This window comes from Chelonoidis abingdonii, chromosome 1, assembly GCF_003597395.2.
Source record: "Chelonoidis abingdonii isolate Lonesome George chromosome 1, CheloAbing_2.0, whole genome shotgun sequence".
NCBI lineage: Eukaryota > Metazoa > Chordata > Testudines > Testudinidae > Chelonoidis > Chelonoidis abingdonii.
The window spans coordinates 271,100,639-271,120,905 of record NC_133769.1 but is presented as its reverse complement, the minus strand read 5'-3'; the positions used below and the strand labels follow the sequence as shown (position 1 = coordinate 271,120,905).

General features: G+C 42.9%; 1 protein-coding gene across 4 annotated transcripts in view; it reads left to right on the top strand.

Moving 5' to 3' along the window:
- Nucleotides 1-20,267, top strand: part of PCCA (propionyl-CoA carboxylase subunit alpha) — a 477,837-nt gene that overhangs the window by 69,529 nt on the left and 388,041 nt on the right. For all 4 annotated transcript variants that reach the window (XM_075061511.1, XM_075061508.1, XM_075061509.1 and 1 more), the window contains one exon: nt 171-224. In XM_075061511.1, the coding sequence (XP_074917612.1) occupies nt 171-224 (54 nt within the window). The remainder of the gene's footprint in view (nt 1-170; nt 225-20,267) is intronic.

The window sequence follows — 20,267 nt, the reverse complement described above, 5'->3', positions numbered from 1 at the left end:
CCACTGACTTAACCTATGCTGAGGAGAAACAATCTTGAAATGTTAAGCTAATTTAAATAATAATCAGTGAGACGCTGTCTCACCTTGACATGCCTAACTGTCTGTGTATTGATTTCTAGTCTTTGAAATCTGATAAATTTGAAAACTCATCTTGGTTTTTATTTTCAAAGGTCCACCCAGGATATGGATTTCTTTCAGAAAACAAAGAATTTGCCAGGCGTCTGGTAAGGTGTTTTTTTTTTTTTTTGGTTTGTTTGTTTTTGTTTATGAATCTTTTGCAAAGCACTGGCATGAGGAGGTGTTGTAGATGCAGTACATTCAATGGGAACAAGTGTCTTAGAAGACTTAAAACGTTGTTGCAGCATATTTAAAAATTAAACTGCACATTTCCAGAATAGCACTGTAACCTGAAGAAATGGATTGTGATTGAACATACTTGAAATATCAAAATACCAATTCACAGAACATTTAAAGGTTATATTAAAATAAAGAGATTCTGTCACTGGGGGGTGGGGTGGAGGGGGCAAGCGAGGGCATTTTAATGATATGGCTGGATTTTTGCATTCTGAGATGTGGATGGTGAGGAAGTTGAAAGGATTTTCCCATTACAAATTTGAATTTTATAACATACTGAAAAATATATATTTTCACATGCAATTAACTGTTTTTATAATACAAAAGCTGACTGAATTTATTACATTTATTTTGATGATTGAACCAAGGACTTAGTCCTGCAAATACCTTTTATTGGGACTATTCAGTTGCATAAGTGTTTTTATGATTGGGCCTAGAATGAAAGAGCCAAATTCATGATGAGGAGCTTGATTCTTCATCCACTGAAGACAATGGATTTTTTCTAGTGGTGTAGGATCTGTTAGTTAGTTTTACTGTAGGCTGCTTCTCAACTTTCAGTAGAACACTGTTCTTGTCTCCTTGGACCCAGAGGAATCATGTGTATCTGTGCTGTCCAGTTCAAGCAGGAGGGAGTTGACACGTCTCCCTGCCCAGCAGTTTATGTAATGTTGCAGTGGTAGGCAATTGAGCAATACAACAAAGAAAAGTCAATGGAACACCATCAAAGATAAACTATAAACTTTAAAACCACTTGGAGGTGAAAAGGGAACATTATAACAGTCAGGGGATTGCCAGGTGGAATAAAGACAAAAGACAGCCTCAGTGTATCTGGGGAGAAGGACACTGCATCCATTCACTGAGGAGACATCTTGTTGAGCGGTGGTTTTTCATGAAAAATTGAATCCTGGTTCCTGAGAAACTAGCCAGCTTTGAAACAGACCGAACCAGGGATCGGCAACCTTTGGCACGCGGCACGCCAGGGTAAGCACCCTGGTGGGCCAGGCCGGTTTGTTTACCTGCTGCGTCCGCAGGTTTGGCTGATTGTGGCTCCCACTGGCTGCAGTTCGCCACTCCAGGCCAATGGGGTGATGGGAAGCGGTGGCCAGCACATCCCTCAGTGGGCCACGGGCCAAAGGTTCAATCCCTGGACTGAACCTTTGGGGAGAGAACTTATTTTATTAGATAGGAAAGATAACTATTAAGTGTAAGCCCTAGTTCACATTTTCTGATTTTGTTTTGTATTTTAAACATTTCTTTCCTTCACACTCTCATTTCTAGTGGAGTTTCTGTTCTTTTGTAAATAAACCTACTTTTGTATTATAACTGCTGATAGGTGCTGTGCATTATACAGGAGTGGTGCCCTAAGGTAAAACTGGTTAACAGGGGTACCATGCTCCTTTGGGAGTAGAGGATTGGGAATTTCTGAGAGCAGCCAGTCTCAAAGGCCTGCATATCACAGGAGAACACTTCAAGGGACTTTGGGGTGTGGGGTGCATCTGTTGTTAATCTGCAAGGCAAAAGCAGGCTGGCATAGCCCAGAGGAGAGTGCTTGAGAGACTCACTGGCTGGTGGTGTTAGGGACCTACCACCCAGCTACCACAGGCAAGACTCCCTCTTGCTGGAGGGCAAGAAGTAACAAGGTGACTCTCAGTCCTGGGTACCCTGAGAACTATCACATCTCCCCCATGTAATTTGATTATATGTTAATTGAAAAGTGTGACTTATTTAAAGCTCACATATTTTTAGTTACTTTAAATAAGTAACTAAGAGTATTTGTACCCTATTATTCATGTTTGAAGCAAAGGTGTAAGGAAAATACAAGAATGGAGAACAGAGTTGTGACTTTACAGAGGATATTGGTAAATAGTCCTTGGTTTCCCTTGTCTTACCTGGTCTGTGCTCATTTTGTTCAGGATTCCAGCTGTAAAGTGGGGGAGGGGAAGGCAGGGCTTAGTTGCCCTGTATGTCCAGCTTTAATGTATGCCATCACCCCAGTAAGAAAACTTTACTTATAAGTGGAATACAGAACTCTTGCTATCTTTAATCACCATGTTGCAAAAAGCAAATAAACAAGAGTCCAGATTCTGCATGATGCTAAATGCATCCTGAAAGATGCTGAGTATCCTTTCCTTCCACTGAAGTTAGAAGGAGTTGTGACCACTTGGTACCTTCCTGGTTTGCCCCTCAAATCTGGTAAAACACCTTAAAATGTAACTTTGTACCGCTAGCAGTTTTTCCATTCTAATTGCTCTGACTGTATGAAGAACGGTATGTTGGCCGGAGCTCAAAATGACTCCTTTTACTCATTTTGTTTTTAATTGTAAGTGAATTCTGTTCCCACTGGATTACTCTAGCATGATAGCTAGTTTTAGTTGGCAGTTGCCTTAAAAACAAAAAAAGAAACAAAAGTATTTGCTCATGTTGTATAACTATTATGTGTATATTTTGCTGCCAAACTTTGAAATTTGATAGTCATTATCCCAAACTGGGCACATTTCCTAGTAATCTGGTGGTTATTTGGTGGTGTGGATTACACTCTGGGTGACAATCTGGAACACTCTCTTTTGGCAGAACTAAGTAGAATGAAGCAAAGGGGATTTCTCTCCTCCTCAGAATATCTGCAGATACTCATTTGTATCTAGAAGCATATTCAGATCTGGCTGATGAGATACATTTAAAATATTTTTAAAATTTGTTAATTTCACAAATTTGCTCTGAGGACTCCTTAATGTAATGATTCCTTGTTTTTCTTAACTAAGCATTATTGGTATTTCTCATCTATATATTTAGGCTGGAAACTGAAGGCTCATACATTTCTCTTCATTCCAGTCTAGCACAACTGTCAAGAATTAATACTAGGGCTGTCAATTTATCACAGTTAATGCCTGCGATTAACTGAAAACAAAATTAACACATTAATCAGATATCTCTATGTGGGAAGGGAGACATTGGCTACAGAGGGACCCAACAGTGTCAGAACAGATGCAGTAACCCAAGATGCCTCCAGTGGTTGGGAAGAGGAGAGAAAAGGAAGTGGCTTCCATTCTGGCTCCAGTGGGGAGAGAGAGATCCTGACCCCACCATGCCCCATTGCTCCCAAACAACTCCTCACTCTCGGGGGTCCCCCATAGAGAACAGGGACCTGGCAAGCTCAGCCTCCCTCCACCAGCCTCTCCTCCCCTGCCACATGCTGAATCCCTGAGGTAAAATCCACCCTCCCTTGCAAACAAGGACTCACTCAAGTGAAGAGAGCCCACCTAGCTCAGTAAAAGCAGGCGAGCCCAGTACCAGAAACCACCCTCCTAGCAGCAGCAAGACACTTCCCTCCTCTTTCTCCTGCACAAAACATTGCTTGCTCCCCCTAACCCATCCTCCTAGTCTCCCCTATGCTCCTGGACTCTCCTCCTGCACAAGTCATTGCCTGCTAATGATCTCTGAACACTGAATGCTGATTTCTAAGATGAAACTGTCTTCCTCTTTGGACAGGAGGTGAGCCTGTTGAGCTCAGAAACCCAGCCCAACAGGAGCAGCATCAAGAATTCACCCTTCTCCTGCACAACACCCCTCCCATTTCTAGAATACTGACTTTCTGAGATTTAAAAAATCTTATCCCTTCAATAAGCCAAGGCTCTTCTAAAGGAGACGCATACATAATAAAGGTTAACCCACCAGCAGCAGGGGAAAAAAAAGCCTCTTGCACAATTCACTCCCCTACTGAATGCTAAAATCCTAAGGTAAAATCTATCCATATCCACAGCAAGTGGATTTGCAGGCTCTAAAGTTTTACATTATTTTATTTTTGAGTAAGTTATGTTAAAAAATAAATAAAAATTCTACATTTGTAAGTTCAACTTTCATAATAAAGTGCTTTTACAACAGTACTTGTACAAGGTAAATTGAAATACTGTTTCTTTTGTTTTTTTGAAGTGCAAATATTTGTAATACTGTATAGTGAACAGTGTACATTTTGTATTCTGTGTTGTAACTGAAATCAATATATTTGAAAATACAGAAAACATCAAAAATATTTAAATGGTATTCTGTTGTTTAACAGTGTGATTAAAATGGCAATTAATTTTTTTAATCTCACAATTAATCACGATTAATCTTTTTAGTCACTTGACAGCCCTAATTAATATACAATAGCATAGGTTGGAGTTTTTTTATTTTGAGTTTTTTCTTTTTTCCCTCTCATTGGTTGCTCTCCATAATTCAAAGTAATGATAAAATACATTTATGCCCTGATGTATATGCATGCATCAGAAGCTATTCCACACAGTTCCACAAAGGTAAAAAGGCAATATACTAAACATTATAAACTCACTGTTCTGTCTATAAGAGCAATAACGAGCTGAAAGCAGAGCTTTGTCTTTAATTAACACATGGAAGGTCAGATCATATGTAATCCTATTGTGTGTGATTTCAACAAAAGCATGTCTTTTTGGTTATTATTGCTAAAATGATTCATGGAAAAACACACAGCGATAAAGGGACGTAATCTGCAATGGTTTTAATGTACTGATCAAATAATCTGTTTGTGAAATTATTTTCCCTTTTTTCCCACTTGGGTTCTCTTATTCCCTGTAGCAAATAAATGAAGCGCAAGAGCATATGCATAGTTGGGATTTTAAGAAAATCCTGTGAATTTTGACAAAGTATCTTTTGAAAAGTGAAATTTACTTGCACCTGAAAATCTGAGGTGATGTTTGAAAGGGTCCTGTCAAAGCCTGTTTCTTGCAATCCACTCAGTCACCTCTCTAGGTTTCTCCTTTCCATTTTCCTCTGATGACTTAGAAATGTAGTAGACCTTTTTTTTTTTCTGTATTGAATTGAGGCTCTATTGTGGATTTCATAATCAAAATTTAAGGTCCATGTCTCAGATATTAAGACTTTATTTTTTATGATATTGTAATTTTAAATAAAACAGTGAGGTAAATAACAGTGAAGTTTGATGTACACTGGATACTTAAATTCTATCTTAATAAACTGATAAGATGTACATTGTCAAGCGTATTGGGTACCTGAGAACCCTATTTTACATTCTAATGTTTCACAGGTTTGAGATTTCCAGGCTATAACTCTGTTAATGCCTTATGTAGAGAGAATAATTTATTAACTGAGGCTACTTAATTCAATGCACAAATAGGTCATTACTTGTAAATGCAATTATAAGCATAAACTACAAGTAATCAACTTGAGTTTTGCTGGTGGAATAATTGAATAACATCCTCTATTGACAGAAATCTAGAGATGCAGTTGTCAAATTTCATTTCCTAATAAAAACGGATTTTGAGTATATTTTACTGTATGTCATGAAGAAGATTTTTCAAAGGCACAAATGACAGCTAGGTGTCTAATTTCAGTAAAAGTCAATGAGAGTTAGGTGCCCAACTATTTATGCTCTTGAAATCTGTCTCTGTGTTGCAGAAGGAGTGGTTGTGACCCCCCCTATGTTTAGGTCACATAACACTTCCAGTATAAAATGGAAAGTGTTCTTCTGATCTCTTTGAGAAGCTCTAACATCTGCATTGTTTGCAACAAGCCTTTGAAATTGGGCCAGGGGAAAGCTCTGTGGCTTGGGAGAGATTTTTTTTTTTGACCCATGGATCAGTTATTCATTTTTTAAAAATAACCATTTCTCTTTCCTTGCTAACATTTGTCAGGAAAATTTTGGCAGCATGCCAAAGTAATAACTGATCAAAACCAGTCTAATGAGTCAGGACTACACAGCAGCACTGCCACCACCACCATCCTAAACACTGCACTAGGAATGCCTGGGAGTTACCAGATCAGCTGTAGCTGTGCAGATGGAGAGAGTTGGGCCAGGCCCGTACTCAGAGCACCCCTTTAACCTTGCATGTTGTCTCAGTGGCCCATTCCTCTCTGGGGGCACTGCATGAGGCACCCAGCTCCTGATGGATGGGGGAGAGAACAGGTGTCGGGCTGGGCTACTTTAGCCACCCTCTAGACTCAGCACCTGGCTCCAGCAGCCCATCCGTTCCCTCTCTGGGATTGCCAGCCTTCTCCTGTTACCAGCTAATACTGGTTTTAGTCCTGAAGCTGCGGTTTAAGGTTTAAAGTCTGCAGTTTAGGGTTCAAACCCTGATGATGATGCATGATGGAGTAGTGCTAGTTGCACACAATGGTGTCTGTTTTTACCTTTTTGATTAAACTAAACAAAACTAGGAAATTGCTATGAAAAATCTGTTAAAAGAACGTTATTTAGATTACAAAGTTAAATGCTTGAAAATTAGGAAATGCTGGATTTACAGTTGCAGTGCAACCTTAATTCTGCTCCCTGGTATATATGTAATATGGTAGTCTTTAATTATATGATCACATACTATTTTTTGCACAGGAATACTGTTCCATTCAGTGTATGTTATAGATACATCAAAGGGAAGAATTAAGATCGCACATGCAATCTTAAATGTAGCATTGTCTTAATTTTTGAGTGCTTGACTTTGCATATGGTTTTTACAGGACTTTTTGGTATGTAATGTAGTAGACCTGGATGAAGATCTTGGTTCCATTTTGATGATGAGATACAGATCTTCACTTGTGCAGTATTCTGACATTTTCATTAAAAACTTTTTTCTGTTTCTTTAGTGCTCTTCTAGTAATTACTGTACAACATGGCTAAGAAAATGACACAGAAGCCAGTGCTATTTTTTTTTAACCTTTAAAGGCTATGTTCAGATTCTTGGTGGAATTAAATTAAAAAAAATCCTTTAGCAAAATAACTGAAGAAACAAGAGATGTATAGAAATAACTAACCACATGATTATAAACTATTATAAGCCTTTTCTTTCCTATTGCCTCAAACTATTCTCATTTTTTGTGTCATCCTGTGTAATAATCTGAAGCCTGTGCCTACAACAAACTCAGTGCAGGTGGACCCATGCCTCCACAGAGCTAACTGCAGAATTCTCACCTTTAAAGTGTAAGCTTTGGTGGTAGGGAGTAGAAACTTTCCCTTGTGTTTACAGCATGCCATGTACACTTAATGACACTGTGTAAATAAGTGGAGGGATTGAATTTTGTTTGAAGGACTCTGTCTTGCTCTGACTCAGTCTTGACAAATTTGTGATATGTGGTGATGAGGATGCTATCATACTGGCACAGCCCTATATGCAGATTTTTCTCAAAGCCTAAAAATGAAAGGAAGGAAAACTGACACACCACTTACTTGCTTTGACCCTTATCTTCCTTTAATTGTTCTCCAAAATACATTATTTAAGCTTAAAATATAATGGGTTGAAATTTGTTATATTTTGGGAAATGTTGGGTATGAACTACGGCTGTCAAGTGATTAACAGTGTTTGTTTCAAAGGATAGCGTCAGGTGGTGTAGGCTCAAGATTTAGATTTTGTAATTCTTCCCCTTGTCCCTCAGTACATACAAAAATAATTTTTTCTGAAGTTACATGTTTAACTTACAGAATAAATGGAAGAAAAAAGAAAGCAGTGTTTTGTTTGAGTTTAAACATTCACCTGCTGTGTTTGCAACTCAGACATTGCAGCGCTGTGCCAGTGCATGAGATCCAGAAAGTGGAACTTAGTAGTCTTTTTTTTCATAGGGATGAAATACAAAAAGTAAAATGTTTGCTTTTAAATAAGTAGTCAAAAGTATATTAGAATTGTAAAACTCTTTTTAGAATCGTAGACTATCAGAGTTGAAAGGGACCTCAGTTTGCAGATAATACCAAACTGGGAGGGATTGCAACTGCTTTGGAGGACAGGGTCATAATTCAAAAGGATCTGGACAAATTGGAGAAATGGTCTGAGGTAAACTGGATGAAGTTTAATAAAGACAAATGCAAAGTGCTTCACTTAAGAAGTAACAATCAGTTTCACACATACAGAATGGGAAGACTTTTTGTCTGGGAAGGAGTATGGCAGAAAGGGATCTAGGGGTCATAGTGGACCACAAGCAAAATATGAGTCAACAGTGTGATATTGTTGGAAAAAAAGCAAACGTGATTCTGGGATGCATTAACAGGTGTGTTGTGAGCAAGACACCAGGAGTCATTCTTCTGCTCTACTCTGTACTGGTTAGGCCTCAACTGGAGTATTGTGTCCAGTTCTGCACACCACATTTCAAGAAAGATGTGGAGAAACTGGAGAGGGTCCAGAGAAGAGCAACATGAATAATTAAAGGTCTTGAGAACATGACCTATGAAGGAAGGCTGAAAGAATTGGGTTTGTTTAGTTTGGAAAAGAGAAGACTGAGAGGGACAGATAGCAGTTATTCAGCGGTATCTAAAAGGGTTCCATCAAGGAAGAAGGAGAAACCTTGTTCACACCCATTCCCAATAACTTTAAGTAGAATAGGATGACGCTGCGAGGAAAGCAACTGCTCTTAAAAACTGCAGCAAGGGAATTAATTGGAAACATTAGGAGAAAGTCTCCTAACTTCAGTAGTTAAACAATTGGGGAAGTAAATTGTCGTCAAGTGAGATGAACTATGATTGAGAGACAATCTCCATCTCTGGAGAGATGGAGATAAATGTCCGTCTCTGGAGAGTTGGTTAGATAAATGTCTATCAGGGATGGTCTGGACAGTATTTGGTCCTGCTATGAGGGCAGGGGACTGGACTCAATGACCTCTCGAGGTCCCTTCCAGTCCTAGAGTCTATGAATCTATATTTCAGTCACCCATTTCTACCAGTTTTAGGCAGTAAGAGTTGTTTTCATTGACTATCTGCTTAAAAAGTCCTAATAATTCAGTAGAAAAATGGTATTAGTCTTTTCTCTAGAAGACGTTGCAATAAATTAGCACATACCAGTACAGTATCAGGGTTCAGTGCTTTAAAGATTGACTAGGATAAATAGTAACGAATGCCATTTATACATTTTGCAAACAAATCACCAGAAAATTTCCTTGTTTGATATTGGTAATACTATTACTGCTCACATTGGCTGGCTCTCTTTTCAGTTATTGACTGGGATGACACAAACAAGCTTGCCTTGATTACAATAAGCTCTCAATCTGCCCATTCTCGATCTAATACACTTGTTAACTTATAGTGTTTTAGCATCATTGATACGAGTTTTTGTACAGTAACTTTGAAACTATGATTATCGGCCTGCTCCTTCTCTTAAACCATTGAAATTATTGGCAAGTTCTCATTGACTTCAATCGCATAGGATTGGGCCTGAAATTTGTATTACAAAGAAATTTCCATTTCTTTACAGTTAAAGCAGATCATATGCCTTTGAAATGAGAGCTCCTGTTGCCCTATGGATTAATTCATTACACGCAGAAGCAGATGGAATTTCAACTTAGAATTCAACAAAGGCAGTGCCTCCTTATAATTAATGGATACTTGATATTTTTGTTTTTGTTTAGGGCATAGGAGAACTTACACACTATAACAATGGATGGGTTTTCTACAGAGTCCATCTCTTAGAACACCAAATGCAGCTTAAGGAGTACGTGCTTGCTTCCTAAAATGTGCATGTGGGCATAAGTAATTGGATGGTTACCACTGTGTAGTTATAGGACTGGATGTTTTCTACAAAGTTACAAAGTTTTTTAGACACTGTATTGAAATATGGTGTTTGTGATCTGCTAGTTTACTAAGTGGAAAATATTGTGTGCTGCAAACTCTTATCCCATTATGTGACGTATCTTGGACATTTACAAGATCTCTCTTATCTGTGCTATAGTTGCTTTCTAACTGTTAATCTTCAAGAACTGGCAAAATAAACTGAATAAAATAACATTCATGCTTTCTGCAATAGATTTTTACTAATAAACAGTTTTTGTGAAAACTTTTAGAATATTGTTTCTGGTTAAAGTATTAGAAGGCTTATTTTTTTGAAAGAATGGCACATTATAAAGAATTTGATCTACTGTTACCTCTGCACATAGCTGTGAACACTGTGCTACAAACTTAATACAGTACATTATGATGGCAAAAATTTTCAGAAGTGGATGACTAAAGTGCCTAGATAGATATTTTGTCTAATTGCTACTGCATCTACATAGATCAGTGATGGGCAACCTGTGGCCCATGGGTGCATGCAGCCCATCAGGATAATCTGATTGCAGGCTGCAAGATATTTTGCTGACATTGACCATCCACAGGCACAGCCCCCTGCAGCTCCCAGTGGCCACGGTTTGCCCTTCTTTTCAAGTCAGTGAGGGAAGGGCATTATGAAAGTCCATGAGGTAACTAGACAGCACTTGCTAAGAGGTGCAGCCTACAAGTATGTGGCCTACATCTTCTAACTGATCGTAGCAACAAAGGGGGGAATTACAAAGGCCCATCTTATAGTCATTAGCTGTACATCTGATCACTCCACATCTGAGGTGATCTGAGCTTTACCCAAATGTGGCACAGAAGGTCAAAACCAGGGAGTTGGGCTTTTGGATCTGTCATGTGATAGGCATGGCTAAATTTGAAGCTTGTTCTTGTCACCTAACAGGCCAGCTGGAGGAAACACTGAGATTGTTTAGGAGACTTTTCCAAATTGAGTGTCTCGAGTTGAGATGAGGGCTCAGTGGATTAAACGTATCTTTAAACGAGGTAGATATGGCATGTCTTGCACCTTAAGAAGCAGACTTTTCACCTGATGTCAGGAGAGCTGTAGTTGGCATCCAGGGCAGACTGGTCAGTGTGATGGCTATACAAACACCACACTGGGCCAGAAGGGATTAAAGGAAAAGTACTGGGCCCAGGTGGCCCCACCCTTTCTGCCCTGCAGAACACACTCCAATGGGAGATAGGGTTGAAAAAGGTGCAACCCAGCTCAGAAGTGGGGAGACAGGGACAAAGACAGACCTACCTGAAAGGTTCTTGACAAAGGTGTTGAAGTCTCCATGAGGGAATAGGACTATATGCTGAGACCAGTTGGGACTGACAGTTGAGTTTCTTTTTCTTATCTGATCCAGAAGCTGAGGGAGGAAAGCAGTAGTGAGAAGTGATCTAGGGAGGGTAACTTAGAGGGCCACCTTGGGCTGTTGAGCCTCCTAGGGCCCTGGGTCAAAGCCTGGTGGAGTAGGCAGGCCCAGGCTTCCTTACCACTTCCCCCATTAGAGTGTGTGTGTGTGTGTGTGTGTAGGGGTGTGTGTGCAGTAACCACTAGGCCACCCAGCCTACCAAGAACTCTGTTACAGTCAGTCTCATGGTACCTGTTGTTAGATGCATGGTTTAATTTAGCTGAATGTCTGCTAGCCCTGTGTGGAAAGAATGGAGCCATACCAGGTAGCGATACTCTACTACAGAGTAACACAAGGAAAGCGCAGTATTTCTTACATTCAGCTAATGTGCAGAGACTTACGTAGGGACCCAATTTACTAACCAAATTGACTGTTGACCCTGATCTGATCTTGGAGGATCTGTAGTTTTGGGTAAAATATAATCCAAGAATACTTATAGAAATAATAATGCTAGTTATTGAAGCTGTAAGAGCAAGTAGAAGGGGATGGTATGATGGGATAGCCTAATTTTGGCAATTAATTCATCTTTGATTATTAGCAGGTAAATATGCCCAATGGTCTATGATGGGGTGTTAGGGCTTGGCTACACTGGAGAGTTGCAGCGCTGGTGGTGGTTTTACAGCGCTGCAACTGAATCACTGTCCGCACTTGCAAGGCACATACAGCGCTGGGTCTCCCTGGCTACAGCGCTTGTTGTACTCCACCTTGACAAGGGGAATAAAGACTATAGTGCTGCTGATGCAGCGCTGCCCGGCCAGTGTGGCCACCAAAAGCGCTGTTGTTGGCCTCCAGAAGTATTCAGAGGTATCCCAGAATGCCTGTTCTAGCCACTTTGCTCATCAGTTCGACCTCTACTGCCCTGGCTTCAGGTGAGCAACTGTCAGACCCACCCTTTAAATGACCTGGGAATTTTATAAGTCCCCTTTCTGTTTGCTCAGCCAAGTGTGGAGTGCAATCACTGAATCTTTCCAGGTGACCATGCCTCCACGCGGCAAACGAGCCCAGCATGGAGCAATGGCGAGTTGCTGGACCTCATCAGTGTTTGGGGGGAGGAAGCTGTGCAGTGCCATCTGCGCTCCAGCCGTAGGAATTACGATACCTTTGGGCAGGTATCAAGGGCCATGATGGAAAGGGGCCATGACCGGGATGCGCTGCAATGCAGAGTTAAAATGAAGGAGTTGCGGAGTGCCTACTGCAGAGGCAGCGAGGGAAACCGTGCTCCGGTGCTGCCCCCACGTTCTCCCATTTCTTCAAAGAGCTGGACGCGATACTTGAGGGTGACCCCACCTCCACTCCGAGGACCACCATGGACACTTCAGAGTGGGGGGAGGAGGAGGAGGAAAGCGAGAGTGAGGGTACTGGGGTTGGGGGAGGCACCCCGGAGTCCCAGGAGGGATGCAGCCAGGAGCTCTTCTCAAGCCAGGAGGAAGGTAGCCAGTTGCAGCAGCCGGTACTTGGTGGAGGACAAACAGAGGAGCGGGTTCCTGGTAAGCGGCTTTTATTTTCAGGATGGAAATTTTTCGGGAGAGGAGGGAGGGTAAGGCTGCATGCATGCATGGCTAGATGCAGAATAGCACATTGATGTGGTCTATCAGGTCACGGTAATCAGCCTCGGTAATCTCTTCAAAAGTCTCATCCAGAGCGTGGGCAATGCGCTTGTGCAGGTTTATTGAGAGATCCACTGTGGTCCTTGTCCCAGTCAGGCTAATGCGTCCACGCCACTGTGCCACGAGGGGTGGGGGGACCATTGCTGCATACAGGAAAGCTGCATAGGGGCCAGGGCGAAATCCTTGTTGCAGTAGAAGACCCTCCCGTGCTTCCCAGGTGACCCGCAGCAGCAAGATATCTTTCAGGATAAAATCCTGTGGAAAATGTTGGGATAGTGTTCAGTGTAGGTGCCCCCTGCATCTGTTTGCTTTCCCCAACGTGCACAAACCCCAGTACAGCCCTGAAACAATCAGTCCCCCTTACTCACCATTTCGGGGCTCCTGTGGGTTATGTGGACTCTCTTTGGGATGGGAAAATTATGCTATTGTGAAGACTGTTAATGTGCCCTCCTTAACTGCGAGGGAATTACTCTGTCTGGTATAAACAATGCTGCCTCTGTTAAATGTTGCATTTTGCCTTTACAGTTGCAACCTTGATATCTCGGCTGTCTGTGTTATCACCGGTTGAGAGACTACAAAACTTCCAGCAGAGGCCACGAAAAAGCAAAGAAGACATGCTGCAAGAAGTGATGCACCATTCTCTCACAGAGAATCAAAAAGCACAGGAGTGGAGGGAGAGGGAAAGCAGGATCCGCAAGGAAGCAATGCACAGAGCGGCTGATAAGCATCCTGGAGCGCCAACCGGACTCTTTCCAGGTGCTCGTAGCCATGCAGGCGGAGCACTACTGCCACCGCCTGCCCCCCCCGCCACCTTGTCCCAAAGTTCTTTCCCTTGTGCCCCCAAGTCAGCTCCAATCCCCCTTCCCCAGCATCCGGGTTCTTACCACCACCAGCTGCCTCCAACACCTGTACGTTCACCCAACCAGCCCTGAGAACTATGACCCTTACCCTCTGCACTCAACCCCCATCACCATGCAGTATAGCCATTCTGAAGTGCAGCAGTCATTGCACAGCACTCCAGACAGGATATATGCAAACCTGTGATTGTACAGTTCCCCACCCCACCTCCTTGCCCTTTCATATTCCAAAAAAGTTGTGTGTCTTTCAATAAAGTAATTTTCTTTTCAATAAATGAATTTTTGGCTTTGAAAACAGTCTTCATTATTGCAGAAAGTTAAAGATACTTTAGCCCAGGAAAGAAACAGGGACTGCAAATCAGCTTAGTAACCACTGCACTTCACTTCACTTCACTCCCATTCAAGGCACCAAGCATTACTGTTGGTTTTCAGCCTCAAATTCCTCCCTCAGGGCATCCCTAATCCTTGCAGCCCTGTGCTGGGCCTCTCTAGTAGCCCTGCTCTCTGGCTGTGCAAATTCAGCCTCCAGGCATTGAAACTCAGAGGTCCATGCCTGACTGAATCTTTCACTCTTCCCTTCACAAATGTTATGTAAGGTACAACACGCGGATATAACCGCTGGGATACTGCTTTCCTCCAAGTCCAGCTTCCCATACAGAGATCGCCAGCGCCCCTTTAAACGGCCAAAAGCACACTCCACAGTAATTCGGCACCGGCTCAGCCTGTAGTTGAACTGTTCCTTGCTGCTGTCAAGGTTCCCTGTGTACGATTTCATGAGCCATGGCATTAACGGGTAAACGGGGTCTCCAAGGATCACAGTGGGCATTTTGACATCCCCTAATGTGATCTTCCAGTCTGGGAAAAAAGTCCCGGCCTACAGCTTCGTGAAGAGGCCAGTTTTCTGAAAGATGCATGCATCATGCACCTTTCCAGGCCAACCTGCGTTAATGTCAATGAAACTCCCATGGTGATCCCCAAGCACCTGGAGAACCATAGAGAAATACCCTTCCTATTAACGTACTCGGATGCTAGGTGGGGTGGTGTCAGAATAGTAATATGCGTCCCATCTATCTCCCCTCCACAGTTAGGGGAACCCATGTGTGCAAAGCCATCCACAATGTCCACGTTCCCCAGAGTCACGGTTCTTCTTAGCAGGATGCGATTAATGGCCCTGCAAACTTGCATCAACACAATTCCAATGGTCGACTTCCCCATTCCAAACTGGTTCACGACCGATCGGTAGCTGTCTGGAGTTGCCAGCTTCCAGATTGCAATAGCCACCCACTTCTCCACTGGCAGGGCAGCTCTCAATCTCGTGTCCTTGCACTGCAGGGTGGGGCTGAGCTCCTCACACAGTTCCATGAAAGTGGCTTTTCTCATCCGAAAGTTCTGCAGCCACTGCTCGTCATCCCAGGCTTCCATGGCGATGTGATCCCACCACTCAGTGCTTGTTTCCTGAGCCCAAAACGGCGTTCCACGGTGCTGAGCATATCTGAATTCCACGAGCAATTTCGTGTCGTGCGCATTACACGACTTGCTATCATCGTCTGACTCCTCACTGTCACTTTGGATCTTAAGAAATAGCTGAACTCCCAAACGTTATGTGCTGGCGAGACTCGTCAGCATACTCCTCAGCAGTTCGGGCTCCCATTTCCTACAGACCGAAACGGAACACAGAATCGCGCTGTACAGAAACTGTGCAAAGATGGAGCCAAATGTGGACGGAAACACAAAGATTGCTGGGATGTGAAGTGATCCATCATGGAGCGTTGGGATAGGAACCAGAATGACCCGCCCCCTTCTAACAACTCATGGCGCCAGAATGGGAAGAGGTGCTCTGTGGGATAGCAGCCCATAATGCACCACTCCCAACACCGCTGCAGATGCTGCAAATGTGGCCACATTGCGGTGCTGGTAGCTGTCAGTGTGGCCACACTGCAGCGCTTTCCCTATACAGCTGTACGAAGACAGCTTTAACTCCTAGCGCTGTACAGCTGCAAATGTAGCCAAACCCTATGATGAAGTGGGATCTGAGTTACTACAGAGAATTTTTCCTGGTTGCTGGCTGGTGAGTCTTGCCCACATGCTCACGGTTTAACTGATCATCATATTTGGGATCAGGAAGGAATTTTCCTCCAGGAGAGATTGGCAGAGGTCGTGGAGGTTTTTCTCCTTCCTCTGCAGCGTGGGGCATGGGTCACTTGTTGGAGGATTCTCTGCACCTTGAGGTCTTTAAACCATGATTTGAGGACTTCAGTAACTCAGACGTAGGTTAGGCGTTTGTTCTAGAAGTGGATGGGTGAGATTCTGTGGCCTGTGTTGTGCAGGAGGTCAGACTAGATGATCATAATGATCCCTTCTGACCTTAAAGTCTATGAGTCTATAACCAAAATATATGTATTAAAATAGGCTTAGCTATTGGTTTTTGGTATGAAGTATTAAGATTTTATAGGGAGGAAAAGGTACTTACACAAGTTATCTCTAAGTAGGAGGGCAGTTTGGCGTTTGTGCAATATGCTATCTATAGAAATAACCATATTGATGCATATCATTTATTAAGAAATTAGTTGAACCAAATGGCTTATGTCAGTGGTCAGAAGTCTGAGTACAGTCACTTGGAATGCCACTTGGACATGATCGAAGGTTTCTTATGGTCACAAAAAGACCCAAAGAAGTAGCCACCTGAATATTTGTGACAGGTGCACTTTGTATTGTAGACTAATCATGTTATAGGGTATTTCTTGTCTTCACTAAGACCTTGGTAAGATGTTCATTGAAGGTCAAGGTGTAGTCCAGTGTAACACCTAGATACACAGGCTTTGGGTTGTGGTCCAGAGTGTGTCCATTCAGGAAGATGTTAAGCTATTTGGTATGGTATAGATGGAAGTGGCTGGAAACTGTCTTTTTAGTGCTAGGTTTAAGTCTGCATCTTTTATGATAGTGGGCCATCTCTTTTATGTCAGCAGTCCGAACTTCTGAGTGACTGGAATCCTGTTCCTGTACTGTCTGACAGATTTCTAAATCATATGGCAGGGATATTAGGAAGATCATTTGTGAAGCATAAAACTGGCTGCTGAGTCCCTCCCCATCATGAACTGCTTCTCCAACATGCCATTGGTGTGCGCTATGAGCTTGTGCCCGCTTCCACCTTCCTGCAGTTGTTTGACAGGGCATTAGAAATATGGGATAAAAGGTGTTTCATATTGATTTAGTATAGGACAGGCACATTTTTATTAAAATATGGGATGTCCCTTTATAGCATGAGACGATTGGCAATGTTAATTGTATGACTTCCTCCTTACATCTGCTTCATTGTGACCATTCTCTTGTAGAGCCTATTCACACTAAGAAAAATCAGATGGGTAATTCTCTACCAGTGCAGTTATGGTATCTACTTCGTTACTGCTGCAGTCAGAGGAAGACTCTCCAGAGCCTTAAGAAATATTTTCTATGGGGGCCGCAAAAATACAGTTTACTCCCCTGCCTTTTTGGGGGGGAGGAGAGCGTCAAGATTCACATGGTTTCAGAGCTGCTCCACTGGTGTATAACACTGCCCTAACTTCATGATTATAGTTTGATAGAGGACAGAATAACCAATGCCAGTCCCCTTTGCCCATTGGGGGATTTAGTATCAATATGCCGCTAGTTAGCATTAGACTAGATCAGGGGTCGGCAACATCTGGCATGCCGCTCGCCAGGGTAAGCACCCTGACGGGCTGGGCCAGTTTGTTTATCTGCCTCGTCGGCAGGTTCGGCCGGTCGCAGCTCCCACTGGCTGCGGTTCATCGTCCCTGGCCAATGGGGGTGGCAGGAAGCTGCAGCCAGCGCATCCCTCGCCCACGCCGCTTCCCGCCGTCCCCATTGACCGGGGACGACAAACCGCGGCCAGTGGGAGCCGCGATCGGCTGAACCTGCTGATGAGGCAGATAAACAAACTGGCCCGGCCCGCCAGGGTGCTTACCCTGGCGAGCTGCGTGTCAGAGGTTGCTGACCCCTGGACTAGATAATTTTTTTTATTTATTTTTTTTTTAAATTTGGTGGCCAAGTAGATAAAGCCAGAAAAAAAAAATTAGTTCACTCTGAATTAAAACTGAAACAATCTGCTTACTTTGCCACAAGGTAGATTTAGGATAGATATTAAGAAAAAATTTCTAACAATAAGGATAAGCTTGTTTGTGGAATCACTGTCTGTGACACATTGTACCCAAAAAGACAGAGATGTCACTACTCACCATCAGTGCTTGGAATATGCACACATTAATGGACTGCACAACAGCAGATAAATCAGAGAGAACAACAGCCAAAAGGCTAGGATCTTGCCTCCACAAAGTCATTCCTCTCCTGGTAGTTTCTTTCCCAAGGCTCCTGAAAAGGGTGAGGAGCCCAAAAAGTGCTACCAATGTAAGTCTTCTGAACATCTAAGAAATTGTTGCCCAGAGCTGAATGCAAACCAGCCGCTGGCAGCCCATGTTAATTCTGCTGTCCTCAAAACACAAACGTCTGAGTCACTGAAACTTACAATACTGGTTTTGTGGGACTTGGCTCTGGAGAGCTAGATATGAGGCATATGAAGACTGTGTTAAAATTAATGACAGGGAATGCATAAGATGGAGAGAGACAGGTGCAGAGATTTATTTGGTTAAACAGAGTATGGTTGAAGAAGGTGACATATTGCCAGGTCAAAGGCCAGAGCAGATATTAGTAGGAGATTTCAGGATTGTTATGCCTTTAGCCAAGGTACATTTAAAATATTTTCTAAGCTATAATATTTTATAAGTGGGATTGGTGGATATCTCCGTTGACATACTTGTTGGAAATGACTTCTCCCCATGTAGCTAAAGCTGTTAAGGTGGTAACTTGCAGCAAAAGGGAATGTTATGCTGGAATCCCAGAGGGGAGGGGTAAAGGCCCAGAATCTGCTGAGGGAGATCGAGAAAGTCTCTTTGGTTCCTCTGCAGCAAAAGGAAGCAGCTTGTTTCCAGGGGTAAGAGGGAGTGGAGGCTGAGACTGGCTCTCTCACAGCAGAAGGCAACATACCCTCAGGGGCAGAGGGGTGGGGTTGTCTGTGACTGAGGATGCCATCCCAATTTTTAGCTGCCAGGAATTTGCCACTGAAAAAAGGATAGATCCCACTATAGAGCCCATAAAGAGATGTTCTGGAGGGCACCTCAGTAAGAGAAAGTGGGGAAAGGATTTTTATAGAAAGAGAACAGTCCTGTAAATGATTGGCTGTGGTAAGTTATGTTGTCTTAGCATGTGAATGTCTCCATGTTAGTCACTTGGGAGGAAATGCCTAGAACAGTGGGACTGTCTCAGCATCTGTCCACCCAGGCAAGCAACCTGCAACTGAGATTCAGAGGGTAAACTGTGTAACTGGTCTTTTAGAGGAGAGCGGTCATGCAGTCAGTTCCCTGGGGATATGAGGCGGAAGCAAGCAGACTATTACCCTAGGCCCCAGATGGTGCGTCCTGTTGTATCCTTTTGGGCCTAAGTACATCTGATTCCCAGTGGGAGCAGAAGTTGGGAATGGAAATTTGCCAAGACACCAGTCTTGACATGCTTGTGGAAAATGACTATGTTTTAAAGACAGGACACAGCCCCTGCACTACTAATGAGGAACCTTCAGCCCAAGCAGTTGGGTGTCTGTGAGTATACAAATGTCCCATCTTGCAAAAGGGAGAGGGTCTTCCCTATGGCTGATAAGACACAGAGAAGAGGTGAAGGAATGCTACTGGAAGCAGGAACATCTGATCAAAGAGTAGTTACTCTTAAGAGAGCACAAATCATAACCCTCTAGGAAAAGGGGGTTGGGAAAGACTCAGTACTGAAAGTGAGGGGAACAGGTTAACACCAAAAGGGGCAATGGGCTTTTTGCATATGCACAACCCTGGGGTTGGGAGTCAGTTCCACAGATGGCCAGCCAATATACAGGATCTCACTGCACTGTTATCTCAGCAGACCCTGGGTACCACAACCTGAGAAATGTGATTGGATTAAGAACCCATGCAAAAAGGAATGCCATAGTGAAAACAAAGCCAGTAACTGTTTACATGCAAAGGTTCAGGAGAAAGTTGAAGGACGCAGTAGGTATTGAACAAACCAGCTTCAAAACCAGACTGTCTAAACAGAGGGCATGGTATGACAAAGATACTTGTTAAGGCCCATTTGTGATAAAACATTTGGTGCTAGTGTTAAACCTTATGATTAAAAAAATTGATGTTGATGTTAAACACTGTGAAAAAGGTATAATATGCACAATTTTTGCGAGAAGCCTTTGGACATGGTAGGCGTGGTAAATGGGAACACATCCCGGGTTCAGAAGCCTTTATGGTAATGGTGCTTCTCAGACCTGGTCTACACTATGAGTTTAAACCAATTTTAGCAGAGTTAAACCGATTTAACGCTGCACCCGTGCACACAATGAGGCCATTTATATCGATATAAAGGGCTCTTTAAACCAGTTTGTGTACTCCTCCCTGACGAGAGGAGTAGCGCTGAAATT